Below are 21,132 nucleotides of genomic sequence, written 5' to 3'. Positions count from 1 at the left end.
GTGTTTATAGTCGTTATCGGTAGAGATAGAGCGATGCATGGATAAGTGAGCGTTGTACCCAACATCGAGAATGTACTGCAATCGACAGTGTTGATGTCTATTTTTCTACCCTATGAGTCAGCGACTTGATTTGCCACACACATATTTGTCATCGATGATTGTATTTGTGGCCATCAAGGGAATGCTTTCACCTTATTATGGATAGAAAATTCGATCAGAGATAGATTTACTTACTGTTGACGAGTCGAGATACGAAATAGTAATGATTTTGGCTCATAAATTCCCTTCAAAAAATCCTGGTGAAAGCATGAATAGACTACGATAAGGAATAGGCCCATCAATCAAAGTCATCCTTCTTTCCTTTTTTGCCAGACATGTCCAATGATAAATCAAGAATAAAAACACAATTTTAAATCTTTGTTGTATCGCAATGATTCATCTTGTAGTATGGTAGATGATGGATGATGTGCAAATGCGACCATGGCTCTGATCTTGAAAATGTTTGTTTTTATCGTTAGAGTTTCGCTTTACCAACGAAAAAGAAGAAGAAGAAGAAGAAGCCTTTAACTGATTTTGAAGGTGGTGAAGCACTCGATGGTAATAATGATGCCCCTACTAATGAAACCAATACAACTACAACGGAAGCGGATTCCACATCTGCCAATGCAGTTAATAATGAAGCAGACGACTTAGATGGTAAATCTTGATACGTTTTCTCTAAGAATCGAATTTCTTTTCCTCGAGACGCTATTTATTCAATGACAACATAGTCATATAGCTATCGTCATGTTGAGTTTTGCCAGTGGCATCAAGCTCATTGATGATGCTCGTGCTTGTAGAGGGACTACTGTATTAAATTAATTACATACAATGAAAAGATGACTAAAGTATGCCAAGTTTTATTAATGTCGAGTGTTGCGTCACCAATGGACGAAATTGACCTACATAACAGTCTACAACACTGACTCTACCTATAGCCTATACTTGTCCTCCACAGTCCAGTAAAATAACATGAAGAATGACATAGAGAGTAAACTGCTTGAAAACATGCACAACGGTACATCCAACATGATTAATACTCCCTGCTGATCTTTGGTATAGGCTTTTCATTAGATCTAAAAAAGAAGAAAAAGAAAAAGAAGCCAAAAACTTTCGATATGGACGATGTCAAAGATGCTCTACCGGTAATTTTGAGCGGTATTCATTTTTCTCCATTTCCTTAATCTTAAGCGGTTCTTTTGATCCCATCAAAATAATGTTTGATATATACTCTATCATTATGAATCATCCCATCTATTTCTATCATTATTTCTATAACAATTTTTAAAGGATAATGAAGATAAACGCGAATCAGCGGAACCTGAGCCTACGGTTGATGAATCTGATTTTTCATTACCAATGAAGAAAAAGAAAAAAAAGAAGGTATAGAAGTGTACTATAAATAACCTGTAATTAGCGATAAGTATGAATTTGATCTGCAATAAATAATGCCGTAACATCAAGTTGTTTCCTATCAGAGCAACAAAGCTTTTTTAATAATTATGATATAAGCTCAAAGAATAAAATTACAATCCTAAGCAAGACATTATTGTTATTAGAAGTCAGAAATGGATAGTGTTCTTGATGATAGTAAAGCTGATGATGGCGAATTGCCTACCGAAGACGCAGATGATAGTACTCTTGACGGTATTGATACCAATAATTAATTGTACCAATTATGAACTAGACACATTACAACATACTGTATTACGATAGGCCTAGGTGTATGTATAACCTCAACTGTTTCTCTTATAGCCTGTAATTATAGCGTTTGTGAGAAAACGATACAAGTTTTTGTATTATAACAGTCTTTGCACTGTACATCGCAATCGGTCTTTTCAAGCATGCATTACCACTCTATTTAATAACAAGTCTTTATTACTAAACACCCATTAGTATTGAAAAGAATGCATCTTGACAAACTGTCTCATCATAACAATTTTTTCCTGCAGTTGATGATACTGACGATATTAATATGTCTGATGATGACAAGGAAAGAGAACCTTGGCTCAATTTCGACAGAGACTACACGTACGATGAGGTAAAGGTCATCGAGATCGGAAAAATAGCCATTCAACATTCTTTTTACTTAATGATAGTAGAATAACATCTTGGAACATTTTGCCAAAGTAAAACTTTTTCTCATCGTACGTACACGATATTTTTCTTAAATGTAGCTTTTAACTCGTGTTATCGACATCATGAGAGCTAAAAATCCTGATATGGTTGCTGGTGAAAAGCGAAAATTCGTTATGAGACCACCTCAGGTTGTTCGTATTGGTACAAAAAAGACTTCATTTGTTAACTTTATGGATATCTGCAAGTTGTAAGTTTTGAATCGTTGCAATTGCTATGCACAGCTAGTATTGGAAAATTGATGAAATGCCAACTGTCTACTTTACACGTAGTTTACATCGACAACCCAAGCACTTGCTAGCATTTCTTTTAGCCGAGTTAGGTACTAGGTAAGTGCACTACACCAAATTGTCTTTAACAATTTCTGATGCCTACAACTAATCTTGCTTGTGTTAAAACTAGTGGGTCAGTCGATGGCAATAACCAGCTTATTATTAAAGGGAGATTTCAACAAAAACAGATAGAAAATGTATTAAGAAGATATATAAGTAAGTTGGATATTATTGACTGCCTAATTTAGCTATATTGTCAATCTTATTACCAAGTTCATTGATTATGAAATTCTATATTGTTTTTTAACAGAGGAATATGTTACTTGTCATACTTGTCGCTCTCCCGATACTATAATACAAAAAGAAGCCAGACTATACTTTTTAAAATGTGAAAGGTGTAATTCCGGTCGTTCTGTAGCAAGTATTAATTCTGGTTTCCAAGCTGTAACAGGCAAAAGAGCTGCTCTCAGACAAAAACAGCAGTAGAGTTAATCCTTTTGTGCAATGGAGTGTACAGATCCATCCTAAGTTAATTCTTAACATGTCAAATCGTAATGTTAACTACAGAAAGCAAAAAAGTTAAACGGTTTCATCAACATACTTACATCTTATGTAGCATATCGTCACCATTGAATATTCGTAGACATGATAATGTTACCGAATAAAGTTTTGCCATTAACATTTTGTCATCATAAAGGATTGATTACAGTTTTAAGAAAATATCTTACTAGATGGCTAGAATTTAATATTGTATAATGGTAGGGCTAGCCGAAGTAATTCTAATATCAAAACGCTTGTGCAAATTTATTTGCTATCAACAAATTATCTTGAAGTAGGTTCTTCAGTTAAGTATAATAAATCGTTAACGATCCTGTCATTTTAATCTTGCTGGAGTCAAAACTGAAATTTGTCAAAATTGTTTCTTTAAATCTTCCCTGGTAGTTGTAAGTTACGATCATGTTCAATAGCTAGCGATAAAATGCTATAAATGCATAAAAATGGAAGCTAGTTTCGTCAACTCCAAATATGCATTCTTACAATATACTGTAGATATTCCTATCCATCATCTTAATCATTTAGAGAAAAATTTTTTTGACTTAAAATTGACGATCCACTTTTACGCTATACTGTATACAAAAGTAAGGATTTGAATGAGGTTCAGTTTGATAATTCTAGCAGAATCATGGTAATATATGCATTTATTAAATGTTCTTCAGTAATGCTTTAAGCAGCATTTTTGTGGCTTTATATCGCAATAGCATTCTCATCACATGAAAATTACGAGGCACCCAAAGTACCATAGAATAGTATAGAAATTGTGTATTTCTTTCATATCCAGAACGAAAGTAACTATTCGATATACGAATATACATCGATTTAACCTTTCGTTTTAATGCAATATAAGGTAGATTTGAAACTTCATCTATCCAATATAATAATTAGTGATTTAATTTTTTGACCGAAGCTCAAAGCGGATGAAAACAATACTTTAGATAGCATAGCATACAACTGATCATTGCAATCCGATCCTAAAATAGCAAATATGTATATATATATATATATAGGAATTTATTTTGTCTTACCACATTTAGCAATTAGAATTTCTATACTGTACTGTATACGTAAGCAATGGATAGTAAAATAGATTACTTATCGTAGATAGAGGTAAAATAGTGTGCAAAATAAATATCACGAAAACAGTGCTAATAGGAAATTTCGCCTTCTTCAACATAGTTTCATCTTGTTCATTGGAATTAAATAGTTGTTTAGCAATGAGATATAATAAAAGTGAAAGTGAATAAAATTAGATTTGCAATATACTATAGTATAGTGCAAAATAAAATAGAAATGAGATGTATATGACTATCGAGTAGGAAATTGGATGAATTCCCTAAACGGTTGTTTCAACTGCAGATCCTCTACATTTGCGAGAATACAGTTCTTGAACAATCTGTTTAGCTCTAGCAGCTACTAAATGAGCTCGTTTCGATTCATTATTAGCAATAACACCTTGATCTCGAGCTAATGCGGCCCGAATTTTAGCTATAATTGCTCTCTTATCAGCGGCACGAGCAGCAGATTTAGCTTTTAACCGAGCTGTAGTTAATTTATTATTAGCATTTCGAAAAGGTCGAAAATGCGATACTGTAGCATCATTAATGGAGAAAATTAAGCGATTTTCTTTCCAAAGTCCTCGTTGTTTAGTCCCATCTTTTAGTATTAATTCACCATAACCGGAGAGTTGATTATTGTACCAACTCCCCATATAAGTAGGGCCATCTGATCTTTGACATATCCCATAGCCATTTCTTTTATCACCAAACCACTGGCCTTTATAAACTTCGATAACACTGTCGTCATCATGATAGGCATTAGCAATCCTATCACTCATTAATTCAGAATTTCGTAAGATATCACTTTGTAAGGATAAATTTTTAACTAACTGTTTTTTATCGATAGCCACTTCGGATTTAATCATATTTTTGACCTTACTACATTTACTGCTAGTTCTTGAGCGACTTCTATCCCCATCTGAAGAATGCCTAACCCTAACTGATCTATGTGAAGGCCGTTCTTGTTTAGCCGAACTTTTATTACGATCATCTTTTGGTCGAATTTTATAGGATTGAATACTGTTATTGCTGCCATTTCGGTTATGGACCATCGAATTAGCTTCATAATCATTTTCAGTTACATAAGATACTTTGCATGACTTGATTGCACTAGATGGACAACTGTTTTCCTTCTTCTTTCTATACTGATTAACGCCTTCCTGATAATTTTTATTAATATAAATTTGTAAGTCTTTTATACCCTCGACGATATCATATTGATTAAAGTCCCAATCGCTCTTATCGTCTCCATTGCATTTCCTATCGTTGTCCTCTTTATTATTGCTTCTCTTTTTGCATTGATTACTACTAGGACTATTTTCAGATAGTTGCATCTTGGTAGCATTGCCTTTTAGGAAGCGATGATTCTGATAGCAGTGATGGCTGTTATGGAATGTCGAATTCCTGTTCCTTTCCCTAGCAGAGTGATTATCAGTTTTTACGGAATTTTGAAAGCTATATAGACCATTTCTTATATTGATTTTGCTTATACATTGGCTTCGATCATATTTAAAGGTATTATAATCGTCATGAGCCTCGTCCTCATCTGAATAAATTTCAGGATTATCGTCTTCGTTATTGTCTTCAATGTCGTCTTCAATGCCACCTTCGCTATCGCCTTCGCCATTCTCTTCACTATCCTCTTGACTATCCTTTTCACCATCTTCTTCATCATCTTCTTCGTCATCCTCTTCGTCATCCTCTTCGTCACTATCATCAATAACACCAATATCATGACCATAATCACCACCATCAATATCATCGTAATCATCATCGTCATCATCGATATCACCAATATCATCATTATCGTCCATGTCAACATCATCCGTACTACCATCAGAATTATACAAGCTTAATTTTCTCGGCTTACTACTGTCACCATTGCTATTTGCTACAGCTGTATTACTATTAACATTATTTATGTGTGAAGCTAAATTTCGGTTATTAGGATCGTCGTGATGATCTTTTTCACCATTATGAAACAACTTATGATCAATCAAATCTAACTTCAAATGATTTTTGATCCTATTCTTCCTATTCCTTCCATTCACATCAGAGTTAATTTTGCCTAAAAGGCATTCAGGATGGCTACTGTTATCGGCACTATTAGCAGAATTTTGATTGCATAGTGTGGTTATTATTTCATCAAGTTGGCAATTCTGATTAGAGCCTGCTTGTCCTTCTTCTTGGATAACTACTGCTTGTACATATTTAGGATTGCATTTTTCTTGCTGTAGTAGTATCGGGTTATGATGAGATGGGTTATCCTGTAAGTTCCCGGATACCTCTATTTCTTCAAGCTGTTTATTATCATTTTGCATTAAATCCAATTCTTTGATGCCATTTTTCAAAGTTGCATGTTGATTAACACCTTTTAAATTATCATCACGATGGCTATGGCAATTAGTGTAGTTACTGTCTTTATTAAAAAAATTATACTTGATTATTGATTGTTCGATTACTTTATTCTGCTGATTATGATTTTCAGTATCGGTACTAAGTTGGTGGTATTGCAGCGTAGTGTTATTTTGGTTGTTTTTTCCCCTCGTTTTAACTAATAGTTGTTCTAAGTTTGAAGTTGCCAGATAAGGTGTTGGTGGTGTATGACTATTATGAGCAGTTGGAGAAGTTTCCTTGCTTTGATTATAGTTACGACAAACATCCTTCTCACTTTTACTTCGAATCCTTGGTGTTACCTCGAAATGGGTCGTTCTACAATAATAGTTTTTACCCTTCAATGTTTTCGACCGTCTTATGCTTGAATGATGATTATTAAGGACAACTGTTTGAGGCATTTTCGGCGTTTTGGTATAAGATGAACTAGAACTGGTTTCCTTAGGTGTAGTCGATGTCTTTTTACGTTGATTTAATTTACAGTCCGCTTTGTCTTTATGGTATAGAGTACTTAAATCAATATCTTGTACCTTTAAATTAATATCAAAGATTTCATCATAAAGATGAGGTCTAGTTTTAACATCCAGCTTTCGTTGCTTGCAGGATCTTGTTGCAGAGAATAGGCTACCACCATCAAAAGCGATGCCTTTACGTAACTTTAATTTCTTTTTAAATCGACTGGAATTTCTTAGATATGTCGATGAAGACGAATAAGCTCGATCTGATATATCCATTGATTGTTCTTGATATGAAACTCGGACACCATAACCATGTCTCTCGTCGCGGCTAAATTGGCCATGATAATAGCCTGAAAGATTTGAATTAACAATGAAAAAATCAGTGATAGAATATCATAATACTATTGCTACGATAGTCTTTCAAGTATTGTGCTGTTATTAATCATTTTAGGGGGAGTTTGGTTTACTATAATTATAATCAGTAGAATGGTGTTTGCAATCATATAAGATACTCAGAATACGAGAAAAATATCCCAATGGATCGACTATTTTAGCCTGTCTATCTTACCCATAAGACGAGAAAATATCCCATGGATCAATTAATATATATTCTTAGGACACGAGAAAATATCTCAATAGATCAATTAATATAGATTCTCGGAACACGGGAAAATATCTCAACGGATCAATTATTTTTACTTTGTCTATCTTTATTCATAAGACGACAAACCATTTCAATGCATCAACTATTTTAGCCTGTCCATCTTACCATCTAAATAAGCTTCAGTACCATATCCTGTTTTTTCACCATCTTGCCATGTACCAAAGTAAATGGATCCACATCGATTCCAAATCGCTCCTAGATAATCTCGTTTTCCTTGATTCCAACAGCCAGCATAGATACTTGTTTTATACTTTTGTATGCCAGAACCATGTCGTTGACCATAAAGCCACTGACCGCTATAAATTTCACCACTAGGCCACGTGTAAGCTCCGGTTATTTCGAGACCATCTTTGTAATATCCTTCAAATTTTCCTTTCATTTCCAATCCAGTCCAACATCCAAATCCTTGTGCTAAGCGTTGCTCATCCCATTGTCCACAATAATAACTGCCGTCACTAAAATTATATCTACCGATAGTGATTGCACTTATCCTTTTTTTCGGTGCCATTCTCTATCGTCGTTTATTAAAACTATCTATTGAATAATTAATTATTCCATACGACTCTTTAAGAGCTTGTAGGATTATGGAAGAGCTCAAATACCTTCTAAATTGATAGCATTTATTTTTTTACACGTAATCTTTATCCATGGTAAATTGTTGTTCAAGGTGTTAGTAACATTTCCAGGCTTGATTGAAAAAGATCAAAGCTTACCCTCTAGGTAATATGACAATTTCCTGACCTATATTTCTATATTACAATTCAGCTTGGCTTTTATATCGAGAAAGAGACTGGCATCTGTTTACATAACGAAAAGGTTATCTTTTAGGATGTTGAATATATTCCAGTGGTAGTGGCGGCGAAAGATTATAAATTATACGTTGAATACACCGATTGAGGGATACTGTACGTAGAATTATAAACAGGATATAATAAAAGGCTTATAAATGTTATTTTTCTCACTTTCTCTCTCATACTATTGCAGTTTTCACCTTCAAAAAAAGTTATGACAATAAAACACTAAGAAACTTTTTATTAAAAGACTAGACAAGCAAATCAATAGAATAGCTCCAATTTATTAATGAGATTATAATAACAAGCATACAATAGGATTCTAAGATATAAGGTATGTATGGATTTATTCGTCATTTAATTTAAAGATTAATCCTTGACAACGCAGCTATTCTTCTCCATATAATTATACAAGCTATTTATCAGGAATAATGCACATTTGTGTTTTCACTTGATTAGAGATGAGGATAATTATTCATTTTCATTTTTTCAAGAAAAGCAAATAATGAATAATTTTAACTATACCGAACTATTTTTGATTTAGATCATGATAAATGGTCGCCCTTGATTAATGAGTCATCATAGCTAAGAGCAGAATACCGTCTATTTTTATCCTCTACCATAAAGTGCCATACCCTATCCCTCAGAAGATATCGATATTACAGGGCTTTTCCTCCTTTTCAAAAAGATACAGTTGATAATTAATCCTTTACGGATTGTTGCTGGCAGCAAAGAGACAGAATAGCTTGATAGGGCGATAGAAATGATTATTTTTTCATTGTTTTCTATCAAATAAACGTTAAAAATCATTTCTATAGTCGATTATAAATGCCATCTGTATCGCCACTATTAACAGTATCGACAATTTACTTTTTACAATACACAAAAATAGGGGAAGTCTTGGAGAGGAAATTTACTGTTCTTTTAGCTGGTAAATAAACAATTCATTGGATACGACGGTTTTCTATTGCCAATATCATAAGATTGAAATAATATGACAGCTTACAATGATTGCGCCTCAAAATTGATCTTCTTATTCATCTTTTCACTCCATTCTACTTACGTATTTACAGACTACGATAATTAATTATATTAGATGATCGCCATTCTTGCGGTAATAACACTATTCAGCTAATGATAATCAATTGCTTCCATACGGTACTATATAAAATGAGCTCGTATATATATACTGAATCTAACAACTTTGAAATAGCCACATTTTAATCCCTAGAAAGGTCAAATTTAATGATCTGATGAATACAATAACATTACCATATAGAAAGTAATTGCTAATGACAACCATATCGTATTAAATCAAAACAATTCTATTTTTCTTCGTTACCGATAATTTTTTCTTTCCTTGATATAATATAAATACACTAATTGATATGATGAAAATCTACAGTCCTTATTATACAATATGCTGTATACAAGAAGTCACCGTAAAATTTTGAATGAGTTAATTATCGTAGATACAGGATAATTATCGTAAGGAAAGATGTCAAATAAATTAACGCTCGTAAACGTGATTTATATTCAATTATAAAATTTCAATGTCTATTTTTGAAAAATTTACCAATGATGCAACTACATTGGTATACTAGTTATGCTACACCTGCAGCTCTTAGTCAGTTAAAATACCCGCAAATTTATTTCCTAAATTCATATCTTCGTATATACTTATACTGTAGATATAACCAATTCAGCACAAGTTATAGGGATGTACCTATAGCTCTCCCTTCAATAAAGTATTGGGAAAGTTTCTACTAAATTCATAAATTTATAAAATGCTTTCGAGATACAACCGATTCAGCTCAAGTCATGATAGAGCTGTATCCACTCTTGAGGATTCCATCAATTCCATGTCTATAAAAAGGTTTGTACTCTTTTTGTTCTTTAGCTTGTCAGCGAAGAAAAATAAGTATCGCATTAAAATTCATCAAAGATTGTTACTGTATTCTTCTTCTTATATCATTGATATTTATATGTACTGAAACTTTCAAATTTAAAAATATGATTGCAATACTAAAACAAGTAGCGCCAATCAATGCTTATGTATTTTATACGCTTACATCACAAATATAATTAAATATATCATCGGTAGTAGGCGATATTGATATAGAGTAGCACTATTTTAAAAATTTCAACATACTTTATATTTACAATATTAAAGTATTGACTAGTCTACTACATTTACTGAATAGCACAATTGGTGTTTACGTATATTAGGCAGGTATCAGAACTTGTCTGAGATATATCTTTTATCTGTATGCAGCTGTAATTTTAAATTTTTGTGTTATAGATTTCATAGTAAAGTTGACCATATCCAATAGATATTTACGTATATTTGACTAGCGTCATAACTGGAATGAGAAAGTGAGCTAAAAGTAATTCTTTTATGCTTTTGAATTATATAGAATTTAGACCTTTAATGTTGTACATTTATTCCGTATCTACTATATTAATTCGTTATATACCGTAATAAACTGTTCGAATACAAAATTGAATAAAGTAAAGAAACGATTTTAGAGATTCTAAGGCACATAACTTATGTTGATGCTTGCACAAAAGAATCCATGATACAACGAATAGTACTTGAGAGATTAGTAAATTTGAAATAATTTTATTGGAAGTAGGATTGTAATACAGCAGTGATACACAATCATGACTAAAAATCTAGTTTATTAAATGAAAGATTACCCTGGAAAGCTAAGTCTAGTCAACATACTAACCCTAAATAATTATGGTCATTAATCTGTCAACAAATTAGAAATAATTTGATCGATATTGGAACAAGTATAATTTGCCTAGACAGGTACTCTACTATAATAACTTAGAATGCGACTCAATTTACTAATTAAAATTTAATTGACAGTTTTATTAATATTTTTCACAGTCGATCTGAAATTTTCGATTAATGATAAAATTTGGACTTAAATCATCTTCTGAAACTTCCTGTTCTTAGAAATACTTTAATGGAAAAACTTTCCTACGTGTACCAATTATTGCATTATCATTCATTAACCTCAGGCATCCTTATAAGTATCGTAGTTATTCATCATAAACACCATTCATTCACTTTTAATAATTTAATAAAAAACCTAAGATCTATGAAAATATTCATTAATCTTATAAAAGCGACACGGTGCCCAATGTTATAATGATATTAATACTATTGATATAAATATATGAACTGAAGTAAAAATTGAAAGCGACCTTTATACTTTTAGACGCTAATTATTAATATATGATTAGCAAATCATGAGAGTGATTTGGCTCAAAACTTTATTTAATTGCGAGTTAGTTATTGTTTCGTAACTCTGGGATTATGGTACATAAAGACGTATATGCAGAAAAATTGGATATAAAATAAAATCTATATTTGGAAATAAAAATCAGTCCTTGCTGACAACATCAAAAGTTTGTGCCATCTGGAGAATTTATCCTTATGCTTTTCCAATAATTAAAATTTGTCATTGATATGGCCACAAAATAAACTAAAAATAAGTCCATAGTAATTTGATTTTAATTAATTACAACACTGGCATAATCAATTGGAGTATTATTGAGTTTAGATCATGTTGATTTTGATGACAGAGGACTAAATTGAGATAAAGGACTAGGGCGACATTTACATAAAAAAATAGATTTAATTGAATAGGTCAAACTTTAATCGGATGGTATCAACGAAATAATGTACATGCGTACGTTATAGTTAATTTATTATAATTTGAAATAAAAACTTCAAAGAAAATTGCTCAACATTGATCTGATTAAGGCGACTAAAGGTGGCTAAATTGCAGAATCCTGCTACTCTTACAAACATCACTTCAGTATTATGTCCACAATTATAATATTTAAAGATAATTTTGGTAATAAAAGTTAAACTGAGCTCGTTAAAGTCGGATCTTATATAACTTGATCGAGTTAATATCTTATACAGCACTGATGCCTTACATTATATAGATAACTTTAAAATGTAAAAAGTAAAGGAATTTTGTACAAGATCAATAGTTACAGTTGGATGCAATGCAAGTTGATCCTGTAGATGCTGTAGTATCGATACGAAACTCAGTAGCAACTTTGAAAAGAAAAGTTCTAGGGAATTAATCTAAACTTGAACTAATAATCTCACTATAAAATGCAGTCTATTGCAATTCAATCCCTAAAGATACTGTAATATGAAAGCCAACTTGTTCAGATTTCGATTTAATGGCGAAAATTAGATTCTATAGTCATACTCGATAATGTCAGTTAAAATATCATATCTATTAATACAATATTAAAGGATATTTTTACAATTGAGATGCAATAGAGTACTTTGAAGGTAGATCTAGTATAAGATGATTTAGTTTTTTTTATAGGATACCGATAATGTTTTCCGTGATAAAATTTAGAATGAAATAGATGCAATTTGTTCAAGTTTAACCTAATAACCTTACAGCTAAATCCGTCTACAGTTATACAATATCCTAAAGAAAATGTGAAGTAAAAATTCATAAATCAACTCATTCAAGCTACTTAATGGAGACGATTAAATTCCATAATCTATATATTCTAATAAAAATTGAAGTAATAAATTTTAACTGAACTCATTAAAATATCGTCTAATACTATTACCCCGATATAGTACCGTACATATTTATATTAGTGTGTTAAACTAATATGACTTTTGAAATGAAAAATATTATGAATTATATTTAAATTTGATTTATTAATGTCGGCTCAATACGGTACGCATTATTATACTACCCTAAAATAGATTTAACATGAGAAATCTAAGTGAATCTTTTAAGCTTTGACCAGATAATGCTAACCTGATCCAGTAATTATTATTATATTACCTTAAGGATTCTTCAGTATCCAAAGATTTAACGATATCTATTATTAAATCTTAACCTTGTACTACTAGCTTGATGCAGTACTGTTCATTGTTACAGTATATCACCTTAAGGAAGCTTCGGAATCCAAAATTTAACCGTATCCATTAAAATTCGATCTGATAATCTTGGCTCTATATAATATGCATCTACCAGTATGCTGAAAATCAGCTACACAATGTAACTCATTTGAATATGATGTAATAAAATCAAACGAGCAAGCTATGTATACCCATTAATGCCATACCGTAAGACATTTATAAATTTATGGTCAATCTGATAAATTCGTTCTAGTTTGATCTAATTATTACAATTAAATATTACTGCACCAGTCTATGCTTCTCTTACAGTAAAAAGTCCAAGAAATTCGGCCAAGTTCGATCTGATACTACCAGTTAAATTCGATTTACATTCATGTAATGCTCCATGATTGATTCCTGACAATATAACCTCCTATCTTAATTTTGAAGTGAAAAAGTTAGTGGAATTTTTTATCACCTAATCAGGCAATGTGTTAGAGCAGTAAAAAGCATAACATTGAATATTTGACTATGTTAACCCCTTCTAATTTTCCAGAGATTATTTTTAAGCATTTCGTTTAAGTACACTAATCAGAAAAGTATCTGATGGTTTTATTTTAATATTGACTTAAAACTGTGGTTCTTCCGGTTTGTGTGCAATGAAAATTTTACATAAAAATAACCGACTTGAGTATTACAACATCTTTATGGCCTTTAGAAAACAACAATATGAGCATTGTAAATACATAAATATATTCGTCTACTACAATTTTTATCATTTTTGATAAATTTATCTTGTTGTATAAACAATTTTGGCATAGTGGTAAAGATGTTCGCGCTGTATAATGATATAATAGATTCGTGTCCGTTTCTATGTGCATCAATACAGTTTTGTAATTCCTATCTAGGCATGCAATGTCTAGGTTTAGTTATAGGCTGATAAGTTTTCTTGACACTAATTTGTTATTTATATTTTTAGAGTATATCACAGTGTTCTTGACAATATTTTCGATGGAAGAAAATAGAAATACCTAGGAGGTGGATGGTGTTTATGTATGATTCAAAATATTATTGCCAGGGTCATTGACAAGACTTGTAACATTGCATTGACTGATCTACATTTTCTTCTTAGATTTTTACTTATTAATTTATAGATCCTATTCATACAATAGATAAGTATTAAGGGAGTGGCTATATAATACATTATCTAAGCTTCAGATAATATTTTATTGAAACAAATAGAAAAGTTAGTAGGCAGATAGTGTTTGTGTGTGCTTAAATTATAATTATTGCTAGCAGTCAGTATATTATGAAGAAGATGTTTATTCGCATTAACCGATTGACATTTTTTTCTTAAGGTTTTGCTTATTAATTTGTAGGTCTATGGGTGTACAATAGATAAATATTATTAGAAATAGATGTTTACCTTGAGATAAATCTAGGATTAGCCACTATCTATTTTGAGATGAATTTGACAATTCTATTTTGTTAGTCTAATCAAATAGTACCGGTATATAATTTTACTATTCACTGATTCCTTAACGATAATAGTTGAATATACTATAATAATGGATTACAAATATACATTTCGATGCATTTGACGTTTAGTCCGATATTTTTCAAATTGTTAGAGTCTGCAATTTTTAGACTCAATAATTGCTTAAGCTTTTGAATACTTTCCTAATTTTCGTGAAGATCTTATAGTATTTTATACTATATTCCAGACCGACACATTCTACCGAATTAATCTGATATGGCTATTTTGGTGTATCAATATTATTTTTGAGTTTTTGGATTGATATTTATTGATTGAATTACCTATCGATAATAAATAGAATTTAATAATTACCAAAACAAAAAATGATTATAATAATTGAAGGTCAAATATATATTCGTTTATTAGCATTTTAAAAATATTGCCAATTTTTACGAACGATATTGTACTATTACAGCTAAAGATAGCAGAGCACAATAAGACTTAAATAAATTTCTTTTCTGTATAAAATTTCATTGTATATCTATTTATGCCAGCAGGATATTTAATTCCCGGTTTTACAACAGGTGCAGTGGTTCATATCGAATTAAATTTTAGGAAATTGATCAAGTTTGTTAGTTTATTAAAGCATCAAAGCATGTATAACGCTAAAATTTTTATCTGCAATATCAATAATGTAGTAACAAACAAAATTATAGATGTTTGAAACATGCCGATCTCGAAGTATCCGATGGTTTTTCGAAATTTTACTCGGCAATCAATTGATGGAATGTTATAACGAACCACATCATTGTTAATTCCGATCGAATTATTCAACTTAAACTATCCATAAAGATTCGCTTTGATTCATTTTTTATTCTACTGTATTTACAAATAGAAGATAAATTTATGAATCGCAAGATTATGATGCAAACACACTAATAAGAGGTTGAAAAAGTTTTAGGGATACAATAAATCGTGCCCATAATGCTTGCGTAATTAATCAGTTAGAATCGAATTTAAACTTTTTAGATTAGGTTAATTTCTATCATTTCTTTATGATTCAATTATAATTCTAAGAGATAAAAAGTCAGAGGGTAGAATTTATGTCAACATAATTCCATCGACGTCAATACGATAACGAATAAATAAACATGGCATTTTTCTCTCCACATGCCATTACTTTTTGGGGTGGAGCTGGCCAAGGCCCGCCTATCGTATGGTCAAAGACGTGATGACAAAAATGTATTAGGAATAAATGCTCATGCTGTCAGTTTTAATTTAAATACCCGTATAGAAGAATATAGACAATTATTTTATTTATAATTTAATGATAGCACATACTATATTGAATAGATTTTGTCGTTAACTAGAGGAACGAATTCGAATTTGGAACCTATTTGAGTCAACTCCAATACTTGTAAGAAATTTTATAAAATATTTTATTAATGACATTAAAAATGCCGCATGCCATGGTATAATGATCTCTAAGATTAATTTCTGTTGCATTCTGATTGGAGATATTGGGCCAAGAAGAGTACTTACGGAGATAATCAGGACTTTTACGCTATAAACATTTGGACAATATATCACCTATGCACAATTTCAGATAGGTAAAGCATATGAGTATTCACTAGCGTGTTATTGATTAAATAGCATTACATGCCCATTAAGTGATAATTTTAGCTGGTTTAAATAGTAGGAAGAATTATATACAATTTAAAAAATTTTCTAGCGCAATTGATCTTTTCCATAATTTTAGTAATATATTAATTGAAGATATCGAATAAGGTATTGTTCATAAGATAGTACTTAAAATTACTCATGATGGGTAAATTACTTAACAGTTTCTCCGAAAGGTTGTATAGAAATAATATTGAAATGAATGAGCTCGTGAAGGGGCCAAATAAAAATTAAAAAATAAACGGAATATGTCCATTTAAAATTAATGCATTTTCGAATATAAATATTGTACGATCTTCTATTCAAGTGGTTATTTTATTGTGTACAGTGGTTATACTACAGTATGTTACTTGTATAAACATTCATATAGTAAAACGTCACATGCTCGTTAGTCTATAGCAAATTGATTAATATTATTCTTTACTCCAGTAATCATCTACGCTATTCTCGTATGTATTTGGGTCAGCCTATAAATAATCAACAAGGCTTTAAATCTTGTTTTGTATCGTAGTGCCATTTGTAGGTAGATTAATTCTTATTTATTGTCAAGTTGAACTCAGTATGGTAATTAGTTTAACTATCAACAGTTATGCAGCTTATCTATAAGAATTTTTAAAACTTCTCCTTTTCCGTTGTAATAACCTATACTACAGTATGTAGTTAATAATAATATCACGGTCTTTTATTTTATTAGCTACATGAAATAGTAACTAATAAGTAGATAAAATTATGGATTACAGTTAGTTATTTCATTTATTCATCGATATTTAGTCTGGTTTGATTTATGTCAACTTTAATCATTAAAAGCTATGTTTATATGTAAATAGCTCATCTGTTTTCGCTACGGTATTGGCTCAATATGTTTCACTCTATGAATAGATTTAGTATTAAAATCTGCCAGTAGCTATTGTTATCATCATGAGTACAACATTCGTATTTTATAGTTGTTTATAATTTAGATGAAATTTTAATCTCTTTAATCTTCCATTAAAACCCTCAATATCAACTTTCTAGTCGCGAGATTTTTATGAATGAGATTTAAAGTTTTATTACTGGCGATTTTAAGCGAATATACGTATTCATTAAACCTGGTAATTCAAAATTCTATTAAGTTTTTTTTTGATACAGCGCCAAATTAGTGTAAAGTAAACCATGTGAAATAAATAAAATATACCATCTTTTAAGCTCATGTGGATAGCATTAATTCCTTTCTTTGCAAATATGATCAAATTATTATCAAAATATGTTTTTTTCCTTTATCTACTGATACCACGCAAGATAAATGCCAACCATATCATAACTTATAGAATTCTTCAGCGCTAGCTCAGCTTGACGATGAAAATTATCATTTGATATTGATTCAATTGGAGATTATTTTCACATCGATTCGACATTGTCAATTTGATATGAAGGCTCCTGATTTAATCGTGTTACAGTGTATTGAGCAAGAATTAAGAGTGAAAATAAAATAAAATTTAAGAACAGTCTGTCTAACAATCTTTATTCTTACTATCGTAAAACTTTCACTACGAATCTTACAAATGCAGAATTTTCGATTCTATCATTCGATCATACAATTGGGAAGCTATCCAAGCCTCTAATCAGCCATATGATTCTCTAAGGACAATATGTAATACAGTATGTAGATATCTAGAATTAGTTAGCGTGTCTATAAATATGAGCAAATATTAACACAACAGCAGGATTTTCTTTTAATTACTAGAGCCTACGCGATGCTTTGTTAAATCAATCTTACCAAATCGTACCAAATTCAATTGTCGATTCTATTTCACGCGATATCACAGCAAGTTTTGAAGATATTTCATTTTTGATTAAATAAATACCACATTTGTTAAATAAAAATTGATAATTTAATTGAGTAAATTTTGATTGCGTTAAATCATAATAATTTAAGCATAGTAAAATCAGTCTATATTGAGAATTGACCGCGTTGTTTGGAGGTTGAAATACGATTAAGCTAGATATCTATCTACGCCTATATATTTAATATTATTATCATTATTTCTTTGAAAAGGATATTTGGAAACCATCATTATTAATCGATAACTTTCCTTCTACTAAAATACTATAATCGTGTATATGCATTAATTATATACTGTGGAATCGTAGCTAGTTTTGCAGTAGGTACTTTTACTACAGTATACTGTAGTGATCATCGTAGTAAGAATATTCGTTGACTTTACTGTGAAAAGGATATTTGCAAATCATATTGATGATAATTTTCCTACTGCTGAAGTACTATAAATTCTACACGATCATAGCTAGTTTATCATAGATATACTATACTATGATTGCAATCAGAATGTTGGCTGCCTTCGTTAGTTATATTGCTTTTGCTGTGCAGATATCAACTTTTACTTCTTAGAATTGGATTATGCTATTTTGCATTCGTACATGGCATGCTTTAGCTTCGACGTAATATAGTATAATCTCCTCAGCTGAACTTCTCTTGCAACTACGACAACACCTTTTATTTATTTACTATCAAGTCAATCGATGATGATTGTTATAATCAGATGACTAGTAATAATAAATGTTTAATGGATTGACCTTTAATAGTATTTTAATAATAATTATATATATAATTATAATTGGTGACAGATGTGATGTAATTCGATGCGGATTAAAGAATTTATTTAGCGTACGTTTTGGACGATGTAGATAATGTCAAGAAAATTTGAATTTTTCCTTATGATTTCTGCTATGTAACCGAAATTTTTATACCTTTCCTTACGATTTGTGTCATGTGATAGAAATTTTGCAGTATCAGCAGCAGGCCTTTGAAAATATGTATTGGCAGTAAGTTGTCAGTAATCTTGTGACCTCATTGATAGAACGCCTACATAAATTGATAAATGCGTTTATGAGGTCTGGTAGAAATTTATATGGAAGTCTGTAGTCTAGGGAAGAGAAAAGGATATCTACATCCGTAACGATTCTTCAATATTGATACATCCTTGACTACTCGATTTATACTGTGTCATGATCAGTTGCGAGCGTAAGTCATTCGAGTTGAGTTCAAGATGTCATAATGTACGAATAGACGATCGATAGAATTATTGGCGTTTCATAGCATTCTTTTATTAGTGAAAACGAACATTACACAGTCAAGGGAAGCGAATGGGCTGGAGAAGAGGGTCTATAGCCATTCGCTATGTCATCAGTGATCGTCATCATTAGTGTAGCTTGATCGTGAAGGCTTAAGTATTCGGTATCATGATCATTGGATATCAATAGAAATAGACTGTGCTCGTATCATGATTATTGACCAATGTCAATTTTCTAAATCTGATGACTTGACCCAAGAAATTGATCCTATGGTGGATGGAAATGAAAGATGTAATACACCAAGTATCGTATGTGTATCATGAGTAGAATTTTGCGATTGCCGTAGAATGTATTCATCTCGGTTACTTTCGTTCTCTAGACGCTAGTAAAGATGGCTTCTCGAGCTCGATATTACCGTATTAAGCTGCACTTTCCAAGGTATGACGTAATTATATTTTTTACAATTGTAATTCTTTTTTTACAATCACTTTGCCATGCTCTGATCACCAAGGATCGATTCTGTATTACTGTCAGTGATGCAAACATGCAGTTTATTGTTCTTCGATATTTAAGCAATGCTAATACTCGTATGGGAGCATATTTACAGCGAATAGGATATGGTCGACAGTCCGTGCAATCTACAGTATGCTAGCGTGGTGATGGAATTCAATAGCTGTCGAGGGTTTATCAATGGTTGTATTTGGATAGTCATTTATCTCGTGATATGCATGTTTACATAGCCAATTTTAGCGTTCAATAGTGACTCAGCATGTAGTACACCAGAGTTTGTACATTAGTATATAGTTTGATTGGAACATTTACCCCTTTATTGACATTGCTAACGTTAGGCTAACAGAGGTCATCTTTTTTGTCATGCCCCTCTTGAGAGTATCATGTAAATCTCAACATTCTTCTGTAGATGAACTTTGTTTATGATGGTTCACTGAATAGGGTAAAGTAGAATACCCAGCGCTTTACAAGCTTACTGCTATAATAAATCATCCATGGATTATAAACGGATCGAGCAGCATCCCATGGAAGAATCTATCGGAAGATGAATCAATCAGATAGATTGAGTACCGGCCATTTTGATGCATGCTGGAGAGCGTGATCGGAAGTAGCGTCATTCACGCTTGGCTTCACTTTTTTGACGTATGACGCTCTTGATGACTTTTACTAAGCAGCTTGGAAAGAGAGCTCAGCCGACTGGCCCTTGGTATCCAGTCTTAAGATGTAAACAAAATTCTCATCTCATACGATAGGCTTGGAGCAACGGTGTGTTTGGAGCGCACTATAGTATGGCATTCCACTGTGGTACAACCTGGTACAGTACAGTACAGATCCGTGACGATCTGTTCTTGTGTGCCACAAGTGGATGCCACTGGTACGCTGATTATGGATTGCAGTGGAATTTTTGTCAAGGATAACCGATTGAAATTAAATTAGAATGGCAGATAGTGATTCAGTAAAATAACGACTGCCTTCTTGACGCAGCTGACAGAAAAGTACTTGACTTAATAGAGACAGCTTTCCACTGCACTCCGTGTCTTAGACGGACAGCCGCGGTACCGTATTGGTATTTTATAGTATGACTCTTCATCATAATGAATACAGTAGTCAGGGGTTTATTGCTACAGTA

The 21,132-nt window shown here is 31.7% G+C and overlaps 2 protein-coding genes across 2 annotated transcripts; one reads left to right on the top strand and one right to left on the bottom strand.

Moving 5' to 3' along the window:
- Positions 1–2,014: 2,014 nt before the first annotated feature.
- On the top strand, positions 2,015–2,933 carry TRIADDRAFT_23922 (uncharacterized protein; the record flags this gene model as incomplete). Its single annotated transcript, XM_002111949.1, has 5 exons — positions 2,015–2,080; positions 2,217–2,365; positions 2,448–2,504; positions 2,578–2,663; positions 2,758–2,933. 5 exons carry the CDS (start codon positions 2,015–2,017, stop codon positions 2,931–2,933), a joined length of 534 nt encoding a protein of 177 aa, XP_002111985.1.
- Positions 2,934–7,658: 4,725 nt separating this feature from the next.
- On the bottom strand, positions 7,659–8,084 carry TRIADDRAFT_23872 (uncharacterized protein; the record flags this gene model as incomplete). The annotated part of the gene is made up of 1 exon (XM_002111458.1): positions 7,659–8,084. One exon carries the CDS (start codon positions 8,082–8,084, stop codon positions 7,659–7,661), a length of 426 nt encoding a protein of 141 aa, XP_002111494.1.
- Positions 8,085–21,132: the final 13,048 nt, after the last annotated feature.

The sequence above is a fragment of the Trichoplax adhaerens genome, genomic scaffold, assembly GCF_000150275.1.
Source record: "Trichoplax adhaerens TRIADscaffold_4 genomic scaffold, whole genome shotgun sequence".
Lineage (NCBI taxonomy): Eukaryota > Metazoa > Placozoa > Uniplacotomia > Trichoplacea > Trichoplacidae > Trichoplax > Trichoplax adhaerens.
Note: the sequence above shows the minus strand (reverse complement) of the source record. Positions and strands in the feature narration are given on the sequence as shown.